Consider the following 19,390-nt stretch of genomic DNA (forward strand, 5'->3'; position numbering starts at 1 on the left):
GAGAGAAAAAGAGGTAGGAGGAGAAAGGGGGGATGGAGGGAGAAACAGATAGAGAGAGGGAAGGTAGGATGATGCATTTCACCCAAGCTCTCTGGCCGCCACCTGTGTTGGCTTGAGTTCCTACCAGCTGAGCAAAACAAGTCCTGCACCAGGGGGCAGGAGCCAGCCATCACCTGGTGTCCTTTGGGTGGTGGGCACAGGGCTCATAGCTATGCATGATCTCCTCTGACCCTCCAGCAATTCATCAAGGCAGATTGCTACTATCCTCCCTTTGGGGGGAGGATTCAAAGAGGCTGAGTGACTTCTGCAAAGCCACACAACTTAGTGAAGTAGCAGAGGAGGAAAGGGAGGCCAAGCTTGCTTGATCCTAAGCCCAACTTCCCAAGTGCACTGTCATACCTTTGCATCTAGAATAGCTAGGAGGTGTTTTTTTAAAAAGAGTATTTAAGACATTAGCAGATTTCACCATGTGATTTCAGATTCACTTTACCTTTTGGATTACACACTTTATATGCCTCATAACTACCCCCCCCATAAAATTAATGCCACTTGCATTTATATTAAGTCAGGTGGTCAGATAGGTTGATCTTACAAACTACAACAGCTCAAAATTGAAAAGACTCCAAAATTCTAAAAAACTGCCAAGAAATTCAAATGAATTCCAGCTTGACTGCCATTTATGCCTACTGGTCTTTCCCTGTACTTAACACTGAGCATGTGGGGATGACTATTCCCCGAGTGCTGTTTGTAAATCCCAAGTCACCTCATTGTGCTTTGTTGAACAAATAACCCATCACTAACTTCTATCACTAGTTGGCTTTGTGGCATCGAGGAAATGGTCTAGTTGAAGCCTGCTGAAATGATCCTTAGATTAAGGATTCCCTTTGATTCCAAATTCTACTGATAAATTCTACTGGAGAGACTTTCCCCCTAGATGTCACTGTTGGGACTCTCCTGGATTTCCTGCCAGAGGAAGGGACTGCCAAGACCTTGGTAGATGCCATCATTAGGGTAATTCCTCTCCTTCTTGGAAGGCTTAAAATATTTTCAACAGATGGAAGGAACATTTTACACACTCATCTGGAAGCCATCAGATGGCCTCAAACATTTATGTGCTTAGTTGAGAAACTTCAGTCTATCAGATAATGCCATGAGCTTTGCTTTAATGAGTGTTTCATCAGCCAGCTCACTCTGCCGAGGGGCATGGTTAATTGTCTGACAAGGACAAGAAGAGTAGAGGAGAAAGGGACTACCATTTCCTGAATGTCTCCTCTAAGCCCCATGCTACACTGGACACTTTACATTCATGATGTCTTTGCAACAACCTTTCATTTGGATTGAGTATTATCAACCACCTTTATAGATGCGGTAACTGAGGGTCCTTAAGGAAAAGTAACAGCTAAAAACCTTGACCGTAGCCCAAATGCACTCTGTCTTGTCTCGTCTGAATATTTGCTTGGAAGGTGCCTGGCACTCAGACCACATACTGTCTGGCCAGAATAGTTGGCCTGGTTTGTTTTACCACTCTGAGAATTGCTGAATCTTGATGGAAGCCCAATCAAGGCTGATGACTTATGACTTGGCAGGGTTCAGCACATGGTCCTAAAGTCATCTGCTGGCATTCGTCTGCAAGAGGGAGTCCAGAAGGCTCATTAGCCATCTTTTCCCAGCACCTCCAGCTGTCTCATCAGTTTTCAGACCAGTGTGCATGGTGACTGCAAACCTACTTCTTCCTACATTTAACCCTTCCTCCACTGTGGAAGGACTAACCGGAGGACAGAGCCCCGGCTGGACTAAGAATCAGGAGACTCTTAGTCCTCTGAACCCATCTTGGGCCAGACCATCAGTTCCTCTGGGCTTAATGTCCCCACTCATAGAACAGGGTCTTGGTTAAGTTTGTGTCAAATGGCCCTTTCAAGTCTAACATTTTAAGATCCCAAAGCAGTGACCAGTCTTCAGGTTGCCATTATGCTGCTTCCTAGAAAATGATCTTTTCTTATCTTTTTAAGATTTTATTTGAGAGAAAGAGCATGAATGCAGGAATGGGAGGGTTTGCAGAGGGAGAAGCAGACTCCCCACTAAGCAGGGAACCCGATGCAGGGCTCCATCTCAGGATTCTGAGATCATGACCTGAGGCGAAGGCAGCTGCTTAACTGACTGAACCATCCAGGTGCCCTTAGAACATGGTCTGTTCGAGCATCCTAGGCAAAATCTCTCTCTCTTGCTCTCTCTTCTGTAGAAGTGGCCAAGAGGATTTTATTGACACATGCTTCTCTTCAGGCTTCCAGACAATGCCCAGAAAAGTTCCATGATCCTAGAGGAGGCCAAGTCTGGGCTTATAAATCTTGCCCATCTAAAGGCCTTGGTCCTCAGAGAAATTCACAGAGCACTTAAGTTGTTTAAAAGATGGAATGTTCCATAGAAGGGGTAAAGTGTCCAGGCTCTGGTCCTACTTCTGTCACTAATTCATGGGGTGACCTAGGACAAGCCTGCCATGGGGGTAACATTGAAGAGCACATAGGTTATATGTTTACCAAGCCTGGACTGGTTAACCTCTCCAGGAACTTCCATTTCTATCAGCCATGCAAAGCCTTACAGAACCAGCCTGTTCATAACTTAAATTGACCCCAGACCTAAAACACTCTCCAGACACCACTGTGGGTGTCTGGAGATTTAAATATGTGAAGAGAGTCTCCTAGATGGGGTAGAGCAACGTGCCCACAAGGACAGACTGTTGGAACTGGGACTGGCATTCCCCCTGCTGCAGCAAGCCTGACCATGTACAGTTGAGTCTACACAGCCAGCTAGAATAAACTAGAACGGCCCTTCTAGGCCATCAAACCCACACTGCTCTTCATCTAGCTAAGGACACTAGGACCCAAAGAGGGAAGATTCCTAGATTCCAATTCCCAGGCCATGAACTCAGCCTTGACTTGCAAACATTTCTCATTATCCCCCACTGAGTGGTAAGTTCTTTCAACTAAACCCCTCTAGACAACACACTCAGCTGGGAAAGGAGATGTTTTGCTGCCCATGCTCCAAGCATTCAAAAATGCAAGGCACATCACAGGCTTCCTGCCGCAGGTCCCACCACCTATTTACAAATCACTCCTTCCTGTTTTCATAACCGAAAGAGAAAGTTGTATCACCGTCCTAGAGGGTGACACATGGCTGGCAAAATGACCCTCAAAACAGCCCAGCACAGCTCTGAATAGCACTAACTGGTCAAGGAGTTGAGCGGCCAGCCCTGTGATTTACAGTGTGGTGTGTGTCCTTAGAGAAGGTCTTCCTATTGCCTCGTCTAAGAAATGGGGACGCGGGCAATGCTAGTCAGGAACCAAGTGCTTCGTCTCTTCAAACCTCCGCATAAAGCCTTGATGTCTGGGCCCCACGGAGCAGGCTGCAGCTCCTTCCTGCTGACAGTCTGTCAGATGTGAATCACCAACAGCCATGCCCTCCTCTCGGCTCCTCTCCACATTCAGCCGCCCCCTTCCACCAACAGCTCTTCCAGTGTCCCCTTTCCCAGCCCCCTGCCCTCAGGCAGCTTCAGCAACGCCATTCGTGGAGAGGGTTACCTGTTTTTTTCCTGTTGCTTGAAACCACTTTTTGCTTAAAAAGATTCTTAAAGGAGAATTAAAATACACCTTGCCATTTGACTTCAGGAAATGCAAATGCTTCAGAATGAGGCCTGTTCTTTTTTTTTTTTTCCATCCTTGGGTTTCTCAGAATTACAACTGAGGTCAACCAACCAAACATACAAAGACCAAAGGGGAAAGGAAAAACAGAACCTGCATGTGTGAGAGGCAAGCCCAGGCTTGTCCTTCTCCGGCCACCTGCCTGTTTATGGAAACTCACCTGACAGATGCCACCACAAGTGACATGATGTGATGGGGGCCTCCAGCCAATGAGCAGAACCTGGTCTTGGCATCCGTGTTGGCCTCAGCCTAGGGCATGAGTCCTCTCCTCCCATTTAATCTACGCTAATCTGAAGAACTATGAGGGAATGAGGCAAGGTGTTATTCTGGCCCGAGGGGAAAGACAAACTAAGCATCCCCATTTAGCCTTACTCATGCCAGAACGCAGCTGACACCCACTGAGGGAAGTAAGAGGGAGAGAAGAGATGATTCAATTCAATAAACATTTACAGAGTATCTTCTGGGCTGAGCAGTGGGGATATAGAAATAGTTGTCTCTGCTCTGAGGGTTCACAGTCTAATGGAGGAAGCAAATAGGCAAACAGAGGGAAGGTCAGAGATGACTTCGAGGCCATGCTTTAAATAAGGAATAACTTCCCCAGGAAAGGGGGGCTTCCAGGTGGAGAGGCAAATCAATATGCATGTTTGGGGGCCATGGTGCCTCCAAACACCAGTATAGTCGTCAGCAATCGACCCAGGCCATTCAAGTCAGACAACCTGGGTTTGAACCTCACTCTCTCACTGATGAGCTGTGCAAATGTGAACAAGTCATTAACCTTTGAAAGCCTTGGTTTCCTTAAGTACAAGACAGAAATCACTGGAATGGAGGGGGGATGGGAGGGATGGGGTGGCAGGGTGATGGACTTTGGGGAGGGTATGTGCTATGGTGAGTGCTGTGAATTGTGTAAGACTATGAATCACAGACCAGTACCCCTGAAACAAATAATACATATGTGTTGATAATTTTTTAAAAATCTATGTGCATCCATTAAAAAAGAAAGAAAGAAAGAAATCACTGTAGTACCCTTCTCATGGGTGGCTATAAGAATTAAGAGAAAGATCAAATGTAGCATGCTTAGCAGAGAACCCAGAAAATGGCCATCACTCAGTCTGCGTTAGCAATTTTTTATTGTCTGCATTATTGCTACTGCTGTAGGGATCAGGAGTTCAAGGGAAGGAGGGAAGGTGGAGTAAGACTAGAGAATGCAGGAGGGACAGAACACTAGGGACCGTGAACTTCAATGGAGTATCCGGTCCAGATCCAGCAGGCATAGCAAAGTCCCTAAGGGACTCCCAGCAGAAAAGAGATAAGGCCACATTTGCCTTTGCAACAATGCTTTCTGACTCTATGTTCTACATCCCTAAAAAGGGGAGGCTGGCCAGGGGAGAACTCTCTTAACAGCTCTCACAGTGCATTAGAAAATGAGCCTGCCCCCACCCCCACCCCGCCGCCATGTTGTATCCCTGAATCTAATCCCTCAAGAGCGTGGGCTGCAGCTGAAGTAGGCAGGACAAGAATGCCAGGTAAAGAGATGGGATCAAAAAATGGCAACTAGTCTACCAGCCCTCATCACCAAGAAGACACTTTGGGCCAGAGCATCTATGGGTCGAGAAGAGACAAGGATCAAAACTGCTGCCTGCTTCTGCAGGGGTTGCTGCTAGCAGTGAGCTAGTTCAGACAGCAGAGGGAACTGTTTGCTTAACTTCCAACCTCTCCAAGGCTCCTGTGGGGAAGTGAGGAAGGCCGGGGAGGGATTTTCTCAGGCCTGGGGCAGAGATGCAAGTGGGGGGAATCTTGTGAGCCCAATAGATACCACTCAGAGATCCAGGGAGCAAACACATCACGGTGTGGCTGCTTCAACCCAACAGGCCCATGGCTGCCTTGTCTCTGATGGATGGAATGAATGGTCACTCTGATGACATCATCAAAAAGATGTCAATGTCAGGTCTTAGACCTCCCAGTTGCATAGACAGGAAACCAACATCCGAAGAGAAGTAGGAATTCACCCAGAGTAAGTTGAACTCATGAGTCACTACAGGAAATGTATAACTTGGCTCTTTGCATATAAAATAGTTTCTATAATAAGAAGCTCCTAAGCCAGTATCACTGGTGCATATATTAAAAATATTTTTGTTTCTTAAATACCATGATGACATAAACACCATCTTTTTCCCCTGCCAAGGAAGCTCCAGATAGCAGGCTTCCTGCTTAGATCTCTTTAATCCCATATCCTTTTAAAATTGAGTACAAGAATGTGTTTATCTCCACAAGCAAGTGGCTTGGAGGAAGAAAACCGGCTTCTGGAATCAGACAGACATGGGGGTGAATCTCAACAGTACCACCAACTTGCTTGACTTTGTGTCATTGACTCCGTCTAGGCATCAGGACATCCACTTTGCAGAGTTAGCTGGAGAATTCGATCAGCAGAAACATGTAAAAGTGCACAGATTAGTATCTGGTGTGCTCTCGAAGGCAGGATTGCAATAATCACTACTGGAACTTTCATTCTGACCACCACTGCCTGGCTGAGTAAGGTGGGACAGTATACTTAATCTGTCTGGTGCCCAGAATTTTTCCCATCTGTAAAAAAAGACTTAATAATACCACTCTCGTAGAGTTGCTGCAAGAGTGAAGTGAAGTAAGTAGGCACAGGAATGGCACCTGATACCTAGGGGAGCTCAAGTCATCTTTGCTTTCCTTCCCCCAACTTCCAGTCCTTGTGGAAGCAGCCAATTCCAAAGAACCCTAAAATATGTGATGACAAAATGAGAAACAAACAGGTTCCCGAATGGAAACAGAATACTAATTGTCTCCATCCAAGTATCATGGAAAAAGAACTGGTGTCCCCAGTACCCAGGGTAGAGAAAGACAATTAATGTGTAATCTCCTTACTTTTAGGAAATTGCTCAGAGGACATCTCATGTGTACTGGAAAGGTCTCCATTCAGGAAGTCATGGGCCTACCTCCAAGGTCAGTAATGAATCCAGAAACTCTAGCCATCTGAGGGCCACTTCCTGTGGCCTTCTAAAACTTCCTTCACTTTTCTGTGTTGTCAGCCTGGCCTCCAAAGACGTTTGTGTTGGACCCTTGGGCCCCCTCTCTATTCAGCCACGTCTAAGTCTGGAGCCAAGTGCACAGTACTTTTCCTCATGGAAGAGAAACAAGCTCTTTGTCTCTGCCTCTGTCAGGTTCTTCACAAGGGAACCATGAACTTGCCTTGTCCCCTGATTGACAACTTAATGAACATGTCGGCACACAGTCTATTTGCATATTGCTGTGTGCTTCAGTTAAGAGGCCACTTCTAAAGGAAATAATTCAAGGCACTTAGGCTGGGAAAGCCGAGATACGGAGAGGATGGCCAAGATTCTCTGAATAGCCATTCTGCCCATTTTAAAAATTCAATTTTGCAGCTAGATTAGTTCTCACCCTTCAGTTGAATTGCAACAAGGTTTAAAGGGAAGGCATGGAGGCAATTAAAACGAAGGCCAGCTTTCCAGTTCTGAAAGGCACCCTGACTAATCAGTGCTGATTTTCACTTGTTGGACTCACAGAGACTTGGCTTTCCATGCAAACATAGTGGCCCACACGGTCTGCCCATCCTCTGCTTTCTAAAAACCCCAGCTGGGAAGAGCCCCTTACTGAACACTGGCGGGGTCTACACAATTATGTTTGGCTGCCCAAAGGAAGACATTAAAAAAATGAGACAATGAATTGTTAAAGGATGCATCTTGCTATGAAAATCAAAAGACTGAAATTCTCCTGGATATCTTGATGCCTAAATTCGTTACTAATTGAACAAAACTGATTATCCTATCTCAGATACTTGATGCAATGCCTATAAACTAGTAGCCCCTTAGTGATGAAACATTGATTGATTGATTGAATGAACATGATAGTCCAGAACTTGTGGGGAATATAGTCCAGGAGCACAGGGTCTGAAAAGGGGAAGTTTAATAATTATAATAACAGAATAATAATAGAATAGAATAATATAATATATAAGTGAAAAATAATTCTATAAGAGGTAGTATTCCATTTCCATATGTGTTTTGACCCTCCAGCTTAAAGCATTAGAGAAGAGAAACAGGGGTAGTTTTGCACCTGTGCCTTGAATATTAAGCAGCATCTAAAATAAGTAACATGGAAGAGATTCCAGATGGTTAGAACAGCAGGTAATGTTTTAGAAAACACGGGTCTTGAATGGGAAACCTTGAATAAAAACTTCCCATTTTGCGATCTGCCCAGTAATTCTTTTTGTCTTTCTCTCTCCAGTGTCAAAGCATATAAATAAATCTAAGTTGTCTTGGAACAAAGATGGCGTTGTTCGTGGAGTCATATATCAGGATGGGAATCTGGTAATCCAGTTCCCAGGTTGGTATGTCATCATTTGCCAACTACAATTTCTCGTGAAATGCCCAGAACATTCTGTTGACCTGAAGTTGGAGCTTCTCATCAACCAAGACGTCAAAAAGCAGACTCTGGTGACAGTGTGTGAGTCTGGAGCACAAACGAAAAACATATACCAAAATCTCTCTCAATTCTTGCTGGAGTACCTCCAGGTCAACACCACCATATCAGTCAAGGTGGATAAATTCCAGTATGTGGATACAAACACCTTTCCCCTTGAGAATGTGTTGTCTATCTTCTTATACAGTAGTTCAGACTGAACCATTTCTTCTGGCCTTCAGGAAGAAAACCACTCTCTACCATACAGTACTTCATCCATCCAAACACTTGGGCAAAAAGAAAACTCTAGACCAAGCCTGAAACCACAAAGTGTATTAAATATTATGCTTCTCCTTCTGTCTCTTGGAGAGATACAGCTCCAGGGTTTAAAAAACAAACAAACAAACAGTTTTGAGTGAAGTGTTTTTTCAAACAGAAAGCAGGGAAGCAAGGCAGTATGTGGGAAAAGCCCCACATGGGCATCAGAAGGGTTGGATTTATGCCCTGACCCAACCACTATCTGGCTCACTGTGTGACCTGGAGTTATTCCTTTCCCCTCCCTGGAACTCTGGATCCATGTCTGGAAAATGAATGGGCTGGATTTGAATCTCTCCAAAATCTCTTCCATCTCAGAAGACCAGGATGTCTTGTCCCAGACCCGTGAATTCAGATTCCAGGTAGAAGCCCCCAGCCAAAGGGACGGCCCTCGCCTCACGCCAGTATAAATCTGATGGTACTAGTAGGATCTGGCTGCATGTCACCTCAACGGAGTCGGAATTTGGGGAGGAGGTTCAAGGTACATTCCCAAATGAAGTGAACTGTGGGATCTGAAATGTGTAAAAGAAACGACTGCCCAACTGACCATACAAATCTAAGAGGCCTCCTGGAATTTGGAAAATCTTCTGACCAGGCTTGACTCCATCCAAGTTAAGACTGACAACACATCAACAACATACAACTCTCATTTCCTATAGGGAAGGGCTGTGCATTCAGCACACATTCCATTGGCGTGCACTGGTCATGGTGATATGGCCATTTGGTCAGGGACCAGCTGCTGTCCTTTCTCACATGATCTCTCTCTGCTCCCTCCTTCAAATGCCTCTCAGGGAGCCATTTCTGTGGAGGGCCATTAAGGGCCCCGAATGTTATTGATAAAGATGATGTCCCTGAACATGGTGAGGACTTCTAAAAAATGGCAACCTCCTCTCCTGATTGGGGTAATTGTGAGATTTTTCTAGCTACACCAACCTACCTTTACATCCATCCATCTTTTCTGGAAGGAGCCCCTTATCTGTTGAAAAGGACCATTGAGCTTGAAGTATAATACCCCAGAGTTTCTGCTTCAGAAGCAAAAGGGACCCTTTACTGCCATCCAAAAGAATGGAGCAAAATTTGCATTTTTCTCAAGAAAGGTGGCAGGGAAAAGAAAAATGTAGGAAATCAGGAAAGTCTGTCAGAGAAAAACTAGAAAAAGTGTTAAAGAAGAAAAGGAAAAAAAAAAAAGCCAGCAGTGTTGGTATGGATGAGAAGGACTCAAAAAAACAAAACAGCTGAAGAAAAATTGAAGTCATTTGCTGAGCAATGTGCTATGTCAAACTCCTCCTCAGCCTCCTCTATGAAACATTCAGTAAAGTCTGCATTTCTCCTAACGCTTTCTATGAGTAAATTCTTGGGGAGGAGCGGGCATTGGAAGAGGTGTTGAATTCAGCAAGCCAAGTATGTAATAAACGCAGAGACAGGTTTTGAGGACCCAAAACCAGCAAGTAAGAGAGCACCTGGCATTTGAATTATACCCAAACTCTGAAGGACAAATGAACCTTGCTTAAGCCAACTCCGGCGTTCTTGAGAAGGTATCCACAATCTAAGGTTGTGTGCACTAAGCAAATTTTCTACTGTCTCATATTCAAGCTTGAGAAAGGTTTCATCTCTCTGAGCAGAGGCACCTGACTTTTATACTTGAGTGGTTCCAGCTCTCAGTCTCTGTCAAGCAGTGACCTGCAAGCCAACAGCTGAAGACACAGGGGGCACAGCATTAAGGAGTCCTCTAGCAAGACAAAAAAATAAAGGGGAATAGTCATTAGTAACTCAACTGAAAATAATAGGGCATGGATAAGATGGAAAGCTTAAAACCAGATTCTTCTTTTTTTAAAGATTTTATTTATTTGACACACAGAGAGAGAAAGAGAGCACAGCGGTGGGAGCAATATGCAGAGGGAGAAGGGAAAGCAGGTTGGTCAAGCAGGGAGCCTGATGCGGCGCTCAATCCCAGGACCGTGGGATCATGACCTGAGCCAAAGGCAGATGCTTAACAGACTAAGCCACCCAGGTGCCCCAAAACCAGATTCTGTTGCTCCCTGAGGGTTAACCAGGCCCCTGGGACTGTGGTAGAATCTGTGCAAGTAAAATAAATAATTCTCTACCTGGGAATGTCTCTCTCTCTCTCTCTCTCTCTCTCTCTCACACACACACACACACACACACGAGTATACTTGCAGAAAGTGTAGAAAAGGGCAAATGCATAAACTCATAAGAAACAAGTCAGTGTAGACAAAATGTGTTCCTGCCCTTGGGGAATTCCTAAGACTTTCCTTCTCCACATTTAGTAACTTTTTGTTCACCCCGTCTGTCTATTACCTACCAATGCCTCCTTAACCTACCCTATTTCCTCTCAGAATTCCCCAGCCACACAAAGGTTGGCTCAGAAGAGGTCCCTGCACCCCCAGGAGGATTGACAGGAACAGGCCTGAAAGGGAGGAAGTGCTGAAGGAAGTTGTGCAGAATCTACCAAACATGAGAGCCTTCTAGAACTTGGATTAGGAGGATTGAGAAGTCAGTCAGTGTCGTCTCTGGAAAGATGCTTGCATTAAGAGGATTGAGAAGTCTGTGTCCTCTCCGGAAAGATGCTGATTGATGAGCTAAGCCAGTGGTTGAATGCATGCCCAACAGCAGGCAGAGACTTGTCAAGTCCTCTTGTGTGGTTAGAGCAGAGCTGGGATTTGAGCTAGCAGTGGAGCCCAACCTCTTGGCTCCCTTCTCCATGATTTCCCACCAGGCTTTACTGGTCTCATTCTGTAGCCTTCCTGTAATTCCTCAGGTCACTTCTTTACCCCTGCCCTGGGGTGGTCCCCAGTATTCGGGGACTTTCTCTGTTCTTCTTTTCCCCCACACAGATCCTCCAAGATTATCATTCAAATGTGAGACTCAGATAGTCTTTGGATTCAGTACATAGGCAAATCACAGAAAAAGGCCAGGACCCCATATGGAAAAGTTTAATCTCTGAGAAACTGAAGAAATAATTTAAAAATAAAAGTTTATTGTTTTAATCTGAATTTATACATATATGTGTGTATATATCTGTGTATGTTTATATCAGTATATGTGTGTACACACATGTGTGTTGTATACACATGTGTGTACTATGTGTGTATACACATGCATGTATGTGTCTGTGTGTGTGTGAGAGGGTGTCCCCGCTTTCACCTAGTAATTGTTTTCAGGTCATCTGCTTAACCTGCAGTTGGGGAGGAAGCTTTATTCTTGCTCTGGGCATTGCAAAATGTATGTACAGTTGTATTTATTTTTAATTATGAAAAGAACAGAAAGTAGCATTTCTCCCACGCTTTACTTCTTATTTAATAATATTAATATTTTGCCATGTTCTCTTCTGCTTCCTTTTAAAAATAAAACACGGCAGATAGGGCAAAGCCTCACTCCTCCATCCATTTCCCTCCACCCTCCCCAGAGACAGCCACCTAGAAGTTTGCCCAGTCCCTTTACTTGGATAATTTTAGACTTGTTTTCCCATAAGAATATATAGTACAATTTTGTATGGCTTTAACAATTTCAATAAATGAAATTTTTTTCAATAAATGATATCATACTTCATATCATATTTTGTGACTTGAAATTTTTCAGGTAACATAAATTCTTTGAGATTTTTATAGACTGACACCTGTGGATCTAGCTCACTTGTTTAATTGCGATATCCTATTTCATGGTTTGAATATACTGGATTGGCCATGCTCTTATGGAGGAACACTTAGTTTGCCTCCCGATTTTGCTGCAATGAGCATGTCTTCCTGTACAGCCACCACTCCTTGTTGCCATTTTTCTGTAGAGCAGAAATACTCCCTGAAAATTATAACTATTATTCTAAAGCTACATCCTCTTTTAGCGAGGCTAGACTCCTCTGTGGTCACAGCGCATAAGCTGGAGCTTGGGAATCCAAAAAACTCTTTCCTTCCTTCCTAGAACTTCTGTGCTCTGTACATGCATTCCACACACCAGTCCTGAGGGCCAGTGTGGTGCCAGGCCCCCATGCCAGGTGCAGGTTTTTCCAGAGCATTCTGGGGCTTCTCTTGATCCAGTTCTCTTCCTGGAAAGCAAATGAAAAATACCAGAGTGCAGGAAGATGAGCACAACCCCAAATAGAAAATTCTCCCTCAAGATCAAGTGTCTTTATTTCCTGGTGTCTGTCCCCCACCTTTCTCTTCACTCTCCATCCGGTCTCCCTGAAGGGCTCACTCAACTTCCCCTTGGCTCCAATGATACTTTCTTGCCCAGGACTGCGTAACCTAGATCTCCAGATTTGATTGCTCCTAAAGTTCAACCCCATATATTCAGTGGCTGCTGGGCTCAACCCATGAGTTCTTTCTGAGATCTTGCAACAGAAGATTGGCACTCCACATCTACGGTAGGGACTTAAATGCTTTTTTGGTTGTTTTTGTTTTGTTTTGTTTTGTTTTTTACCGTGGCTCAGAGGAAGAAATGCTTTATTTGCAAACAAATGTACATTCACACACACACACACACATACACACACTCACTCACGCACAAACCTAAGACAAAGCTTACATTAAGTAATACTTAACTACTTGTGACTAAAAAAAAATAAAAAACTCTTGTCGTGACCATCCGAATTGATTTTTACGATGTTGTCATGAGTCACAACCCACAGTCGGCAAAGTATGATTCTAGCATGACTTTCCCTGCTCCAGAACTTGGAAGGCTTAAAATATACTTTCCTAACTCTCTAGAAGTGTGTTGTCCAAGATGAACAAGATTTTAGCCCATTGTCCAGTCTGCCAGCAAGCCCAGCTGTGGGGGGCGTTTGGTTTTTCTGCAGGTGCATCTGTAGAGGTCCCAGCATTCAGATACTAGGTTGGGAGGCGTGGGGAGTCTGCTGTAGGAACAGGAGCATTCATTCTCCTGACATGATCTGTTGGAGTTATGCAGTGGTTCTAGGTCTGACAGCAGTGGTGGCTTCCTGATTATGGTGGTTTCCTGTTTGAAACAGCCGTGTTGTGGCTCTAAAGGGGCAGCTTCCTGATTGCAAGATTGTTGAAAAGACAGAAACTACCCTAGCAGCCCCATTGTGAGGGGTAGCATTAGAGGTTGTTCCCAAAAGCTCAGCCTGGATTCTCCTCCTTCAGACCTCTTGGCAAGTCTGTAAGCCACCTAATATGCTGGCATAAGTGCCTTCCTGCTAACAAGCTAGAGGGACATCTGTTCTCTGCAAATGATCCCTGATTGATACAATCCCAACATGTGAAGCTGACTTCCCCAGACTCATCCCAAACTTGTCATTATTGCTATGTTTTAAATCTCAAGGATGATCTGAGTCTCTCATAATCCTTCTTTCTTATTTCCCTTTCAATCAACATTTGTTCAGTTCACTTAGTTCTCTTGGACCCGGGAGCACCATGTCACCTGTCACCATATTACCCCTGTTTCCTGTTACCCTTGTTACCCTATTACTATGTTACCCTTGTCACCACCTAACTCAAAACCTGGATCCTCTTTTACCCCTCACAAATCCCACCCTTAGATGGCACCATCATTCTGGGTACTGAGAACAATCATGGCCACTTTGGAAGCTCTTACATGTTCTGCACTTCTCACATACTCACTCACTCATTTGATCTTAAACAGCTTGGGAGGTAGGTATTCCACTCCCCACATTGCCGACAGTGACATTGAGTCTCTGAGATGTTGAGTAGCATGGCCAGCATCCCACAGCCCATGGGTAGTAGAGCTGGAATTCAAGCCCCGCTGTGTAAACATCCCCACTCCGACATTCCATTCTCCAACCACTGTGGACCCAGGCTTCCTGAAATCTAAGCTCTCTCCTTCCCCATCAAGATCTTTCTTTCTTCTCTGGCTTCACGCCCCCTCCCACCTTATGCCTAATGGTCAAATAACATTGAATTTCTCCCAGTTCCTGAAACCTGTGCTCAGCCTTGCCACTCAGTGTTTGCAGGTGTTCCTCTTTGTGCCTGGAATGCTCATTTCTCTCTCCTTGCCTGGCTGACTCCTGTCACTGTTCCAATCTCCTTGAAGAAGTCTTCCTGACTCTTCTGGCCTCACCTAATACCCTGCAGTCTTCTTCCCCACTTGTCCCATTCTTTAGTACATGATGCCCTTCCCTCTAGCCCTCTCGATACTTTCTTTCCAGCCTCCAAAGGCCTGGAAAGCAGAAATCCTATCAATCTTATTGGGCATTGGGTCTTCACAGCACTGCACAGCTCCTGGGACATCACAGCTATTCAATAACTATTTCTTAAATGAAAAATCAAAGAAAATCTCTTTAAACACAGGCCACATTCTAGAGGAAAGACACCAAATAAGCTACTCAAAAGAGAAAAAAAAAAAAAGGACTACGAATTTTTTAAAAAGTGTGGAAATGTGAATTGAAAGCCACCTTTTTTTCTTAGAAATGTTTTTTTAGCACTCAGGAGAGTAAGACAGCTATTAAAGAAAGGGGATGTTTCCAGATGCCAGAACCCATCTGTGCCATCTGAGAATTTGAAAGGGGGAAAAAACCAAACCTTCATTTGGTTTATTGAACTGTCTCTATGAGCTAGGTGTAGTATATTTGCCATATAATCTCTCTCCCTCTTGTCCCTATAAGACATTTCTGTGTAGTTCTAATCATTTTGTAGGTGGGTATACTCTCCCTAGAGTTTAAATCCAATTTTGGTGTACCTTAGAATCAACTGAAAGACTTTTTAATTCCTGGTCCCCAGCAAATAGCCCAGACCAATTAAATTAGGATCTCTGAGGTTCGAGCCCAGGCATCAGGATTATTTATAAGCTCTCCAGCTTCAAGAGCCAGTGGTTTAAATCCTCATTATCCATACTGTGTCCTGAACCCAGCAGCCCTGTCATCACCGGAAAGCCTGCTAAAAATGCAGAATCTCACATCTACCCAGACCTACTGAAACAAAATAGGTATTTTGATAAAATCTACAAGACTGAGATTCATAGACATCTAACAGTTTGAGAGCTACTGGTTCAGACGATTTTCCCTGAAAATCATCTGATGATTTCTCTGAATCCATTAGGCTTCCCTGTTTCTTCCCAGGTGACTTGGGGAAATGGATTCTCCCTCCTCTTCTACTCTTTCTGTAGACATGAGTGTCTAGACACTACCATAAGTGTCATTAGGTCACCATGATGGTCTTCTTTTGTAATTATCGCTGAATTTTTAAAAATTGCCTTTGGTCCAGCTCTTTCCCTTGGGTATCTTGGGCAAGAGCTGGGACAAGACTGTAACCAATATGTTGAAAGCTTGGGATGTAGTCTAGAGCAAGGGATGTACTTTCCCTATGGCCAAGGAAAGAGAGAACCACGTCTGGAGGTGGCGGATGGAAATGGCTGGTGTGGAAACCTGGGTTTGAATCATAGCTCATGCAGTGATTAACAGGAGGCTCTTGATGAGTCACGGATGCTCTAAATTTCCTCAACTGTAAAATAAGGAGCATAATCCTTTCCAAAGCTGTGGGAAGAACATACGGTAAGCTTGAAAAGCATACAAATGTGAGGTCTTATATTACATTTAATATCTGCAAAGGAGTTTCACTGCAGGAGAGGAGCAGAAAGAAACTCAAGGGCAAAGACAAGAGGAATGATATTTCCTCAAACTCACCAAAGCCTGCGTCATCTGCATCTGGAAAAACTGGCCATTGGACGAACAAAGGTGTTCATGAGGCAAATGCCCAATGAATGCTTTCATACTTCAGGGAAAACTAGCCTGAATAAGCTTACTCAATAGTTGAGCAATGGAGTACTGGGGGTCCCGTCCCTGCATCTTCCTCATGGCCACCTTATTCACACAGTGAAATGTTGGCCTTGGCATGTCTCTTTTTCCACTTAAAGTGGCATGCCTAGAAGCAAGAATGCACTCAGAGCCCCAGCAACCAGACTGGAAGCTGGCACAGAGTCAGCCCTCAGGAAACGTGTAGACTCACTCACAAGCGAGATAAGGAATTAACAGCCAAGGGTATCTGTTAGACTAGTTAAGATCATGCTGAATTGGAGTCTGATCCCCCTGTGTCAACAAAAAGCTCCAAGGGAAAACCAGCTGAGGTGTTTCATCATTCCATTCCCACTGCTGGGCACACAAAGAACATAACTGCCATGACCTTTCTGAGTCCGCCTTCCGCTCTCGCAACTAGTTTCATTTTAACAGCTGGCCGGGTGCAGTCAGCATCAGGCGCAGAAGCAGTCAAGGGAAGAAAGGCCACGACCCGTCATGGGATTGACACATCGCAATGAGGAGAAAGCCAGCAAATGCTTAAGGAAGCTTAATTCCTATGGCCAAAATTACTTTCATACACTCAAATACACAGCCCTCGACTGAACGTGACCTTTTCATTATTGCTCCTTCATCAATTCTAGTGTGTTTACTTAAATAGCTTTATATTACATATTTGCCAGCTCTGACTGAGAGCTTCGTTACCAGGTTCCAGGCATCAAACTGAAGCCTTCAATACTGTTGTCTATTTCATCCTCAGCACTGTTTTATGAGATCAAGAGTGCCATTCCCATGTTAGATGAGGAAACAGAGGCTCAGAGAAATGCATTAGCATGTCTAAGGAGCTGAGAGGCCAGGATTTAATGCCCATTGTCTGACTCCAGATTCACATGCCTAATGACGTTGCACTGTTCCCTCCAAAGCCACTTGACTTTGCACATGTTGATCCCTCTGTCTGCCCCATCCTTGCCCTCCCTTCTCTGCTTGGTTAACCTGACCCCATTCATGAAATCTCAACTCAGACCTTACGGCTCAAGAATCATTCCCAGGCTAATCTAAGCATCCGATTTCTGCCTTGACATCTCTCTTCTATCTAAACACTTACCACCCTGTACCAAAATTGTTTGATTGTAGGAAAAATGTTTACACATTGTTCACTTTCTGCCAGTATCTATAAAATAAAGTGATTCTCGCTTCCCAGTTATTTTGGTTTGGTCCTGCACCATATACACCCTATCCTGGATACTGGATGGGATATTGCTTTTTGGAGGCCAACAACTCTCCAACCCTGAGCCTTCACACTGGCTACTCCAGAAGTTCTGGTTGTTTCTCCCATTGGTCGCAGGCTCCATTAAGTAAAAAATCATGAACTTGATGATACCAATCAGTAGAGGCCTAACTCCACATAGCTAAGAAACATCTCATTTCCCAGTGAGATTTAATTAAGACTTTCTGTACTTAGGATCTGGCCCAACTCTTCCCAGGCCCAAAGAGACTCTTTGGCTAACTCTTCCCCTAACCCAAAGTGCCAACTCATTTCCTGCCCAGAATGAACCACTTCCCAAAATGAGTGACTGTGTGAACATGAATCCCCCCACTCCCACCAGGCTGTCATCTTACCCTATGACCTCAACCTGACAATCACCCAACAGCTTGATATTGGTACCCTTCCCAAAATTTATGTGACTCATTCTTACCTACTACCACTTTGTTGTTCTAGGGCAGTTCTGGACGCACAGTGGGCATTTGATATATATTTGTTGAATAAATGAATGATTGAGTGAATACCATCTTAGATGCTGGTATAGTATTTTAGATCTTACAAAAATGATGATTTCAAGTGACATGAGAGAATTAAGCTGTTCACTAGGCTGGTAAGGGGCAAAGCTAGGATCCCCTGGCATTATGATTTCTTGTCCAGATTCTACTATATTTGGGGGTCACCAACCTATAGCCTCTGGGGCGTCTGCATGTTTTGATAAATGAGGTTTTATTGGAACACAACTGTGTCCATTCATGTACTTACAGTCTATGGCTGCTTTTGTGCTATGATGACAACAAGTGAAGCAATTGTGCCAGAATTCAGAGCAGTCCCCATAGCCTGCCATGCCTAAAATGTTTACTGTTTAAAATGTTTGTAGACTCTACTATATATTACTGATGGCTCCATATATGTTCAGACGTACACACTTACATACCATACATCCTAAACTCACCCACAAAAAGAAACATTTGGCCACTGCCTTGACCTGAACCTTTCAATGTTGTCTGTGAGAAATGAATGTGAAGTGTTTTGGAATCATGTAAAGACCATGTCCGTAAGTGCCAAGCAATAGATTCATGGACTAATGCATGGGCTTTGGCCATGGTAGTATCTACCCTAACAGTATAAAGAAGTGGCACACACAAAAAAGGTCTTAGATTCAAGTCCGCCAAAAGCAATGAGAAGATATCACTTCCAATAAAACAGAATATTTTAAAATCACAACTTGGACCCCTTAGCTCCAGCAAATTACTGCACACCATTATAATAACCCAATGCAGTCTAATTATACATAATAGAGTAGCTGAACTTGAAACAAGGTCTTGTATTATTATTATTATTATTATTATTATTATTTAATCTTGATGATTAAACCTGCCAAGAGCTTCCTGATATCAGAAGTTTAAGTTAAACTTTGAGGACAAAAGGGGGTTTTTGTTGTTGTTGTTGTTAGGAAAAAAGCCAAACCATGACAGACTCCTGACTCTAGGAAACAAACAGAGGGTTGCAGAAGGGGAGGTGAGTGGGAAGATGAAGTAACGGAGTGGTGGGCATTAAGGAGGACACGTGATGTGATGAGTACTGGGTATTATATGCAACTGATGATTCACTGAGCACTACACCAGAAACCAATGTTATACTATTATATGTTGGCTAGTTGAATACAAATTTAAAAAAAAACATTAATTGACCTTTTAGTTACACAAAAACAAAGACCATGTTTTAATTAAAAGTGGTTTGAGATGTGAGGAGCTGAGCTTCTTTATAATAATGAACATATTTTTAATGAAGACGTATCTTTCTAAATTATGGATTTGGAATGTACTGTTCCAGGACAATCGTCTGCCTTTAGATTTGTCTATTTTTCTTCCATCAGCCTGCCAGGGGAGTTTGGAAGCAAAGGCAAGATGATAGGTGGAGGGTCTTCCATTTATTTTAGTAAAGGGGACT

At 43.9% G+C, this 19,390-nt stretch overlaps 1 protein-coding gene and 1 long non-coding RNA gene across 3 annotated transcripts in view; one reads left to right on the plus strand and one right to left on the minus strand.

The window, feature by feature from the left end:
- The window catches only part of TNFSF8 (TNF superfamily member 8), a 45,592-nt gene that overhangs the window by 15,786 nt on the left and 10,416 nt on the right, over positions 1-19,390 (plus strand). Inside the window, exons 3-4 of one of the 2 annotated variants that reach the window (XM_032306247.1) lie at positions 6,594-6,665; positions 7,968-10,348. In XM_032306247.1, coding sequence (XP_032162138.1) covers positions 6,594-6,665; positions 7,968-8,362 — 467 coding nt within the window. In that variant the 3' untranslated portion in view covers positions 8,363-10,348. Of the gene's footprint in view, positions 1-6,593; positions 6,666-7,967; positions 10,349-19,390 lie in introns of those variants that run through there. The other variant, XM_032306248.1, reaches the window with a different exon arrangement.
- LOC116569860 overlaps positions 1-19,390 on the minus strand; it is a 40,031-nt gene that overhangs the window by 10,955 nt on the left and 9,686 nt on the right. The gene's annotated exons all lie outside the window — the stretch shown is intronic.

Source organism: Mustela erminea, chromosome 12 (genome assembly GCF_009829155.1).
Source record: "Mustela erminea isolate mMusErm1 chromosome 12, mMusErm1.Pri, whole genome shotgun sequence".
NCBI lineage: Eukaryota > Metazoa > Chordata > Mammalia > Carnivora > Mustelidae > Mustela > Mustela erminea.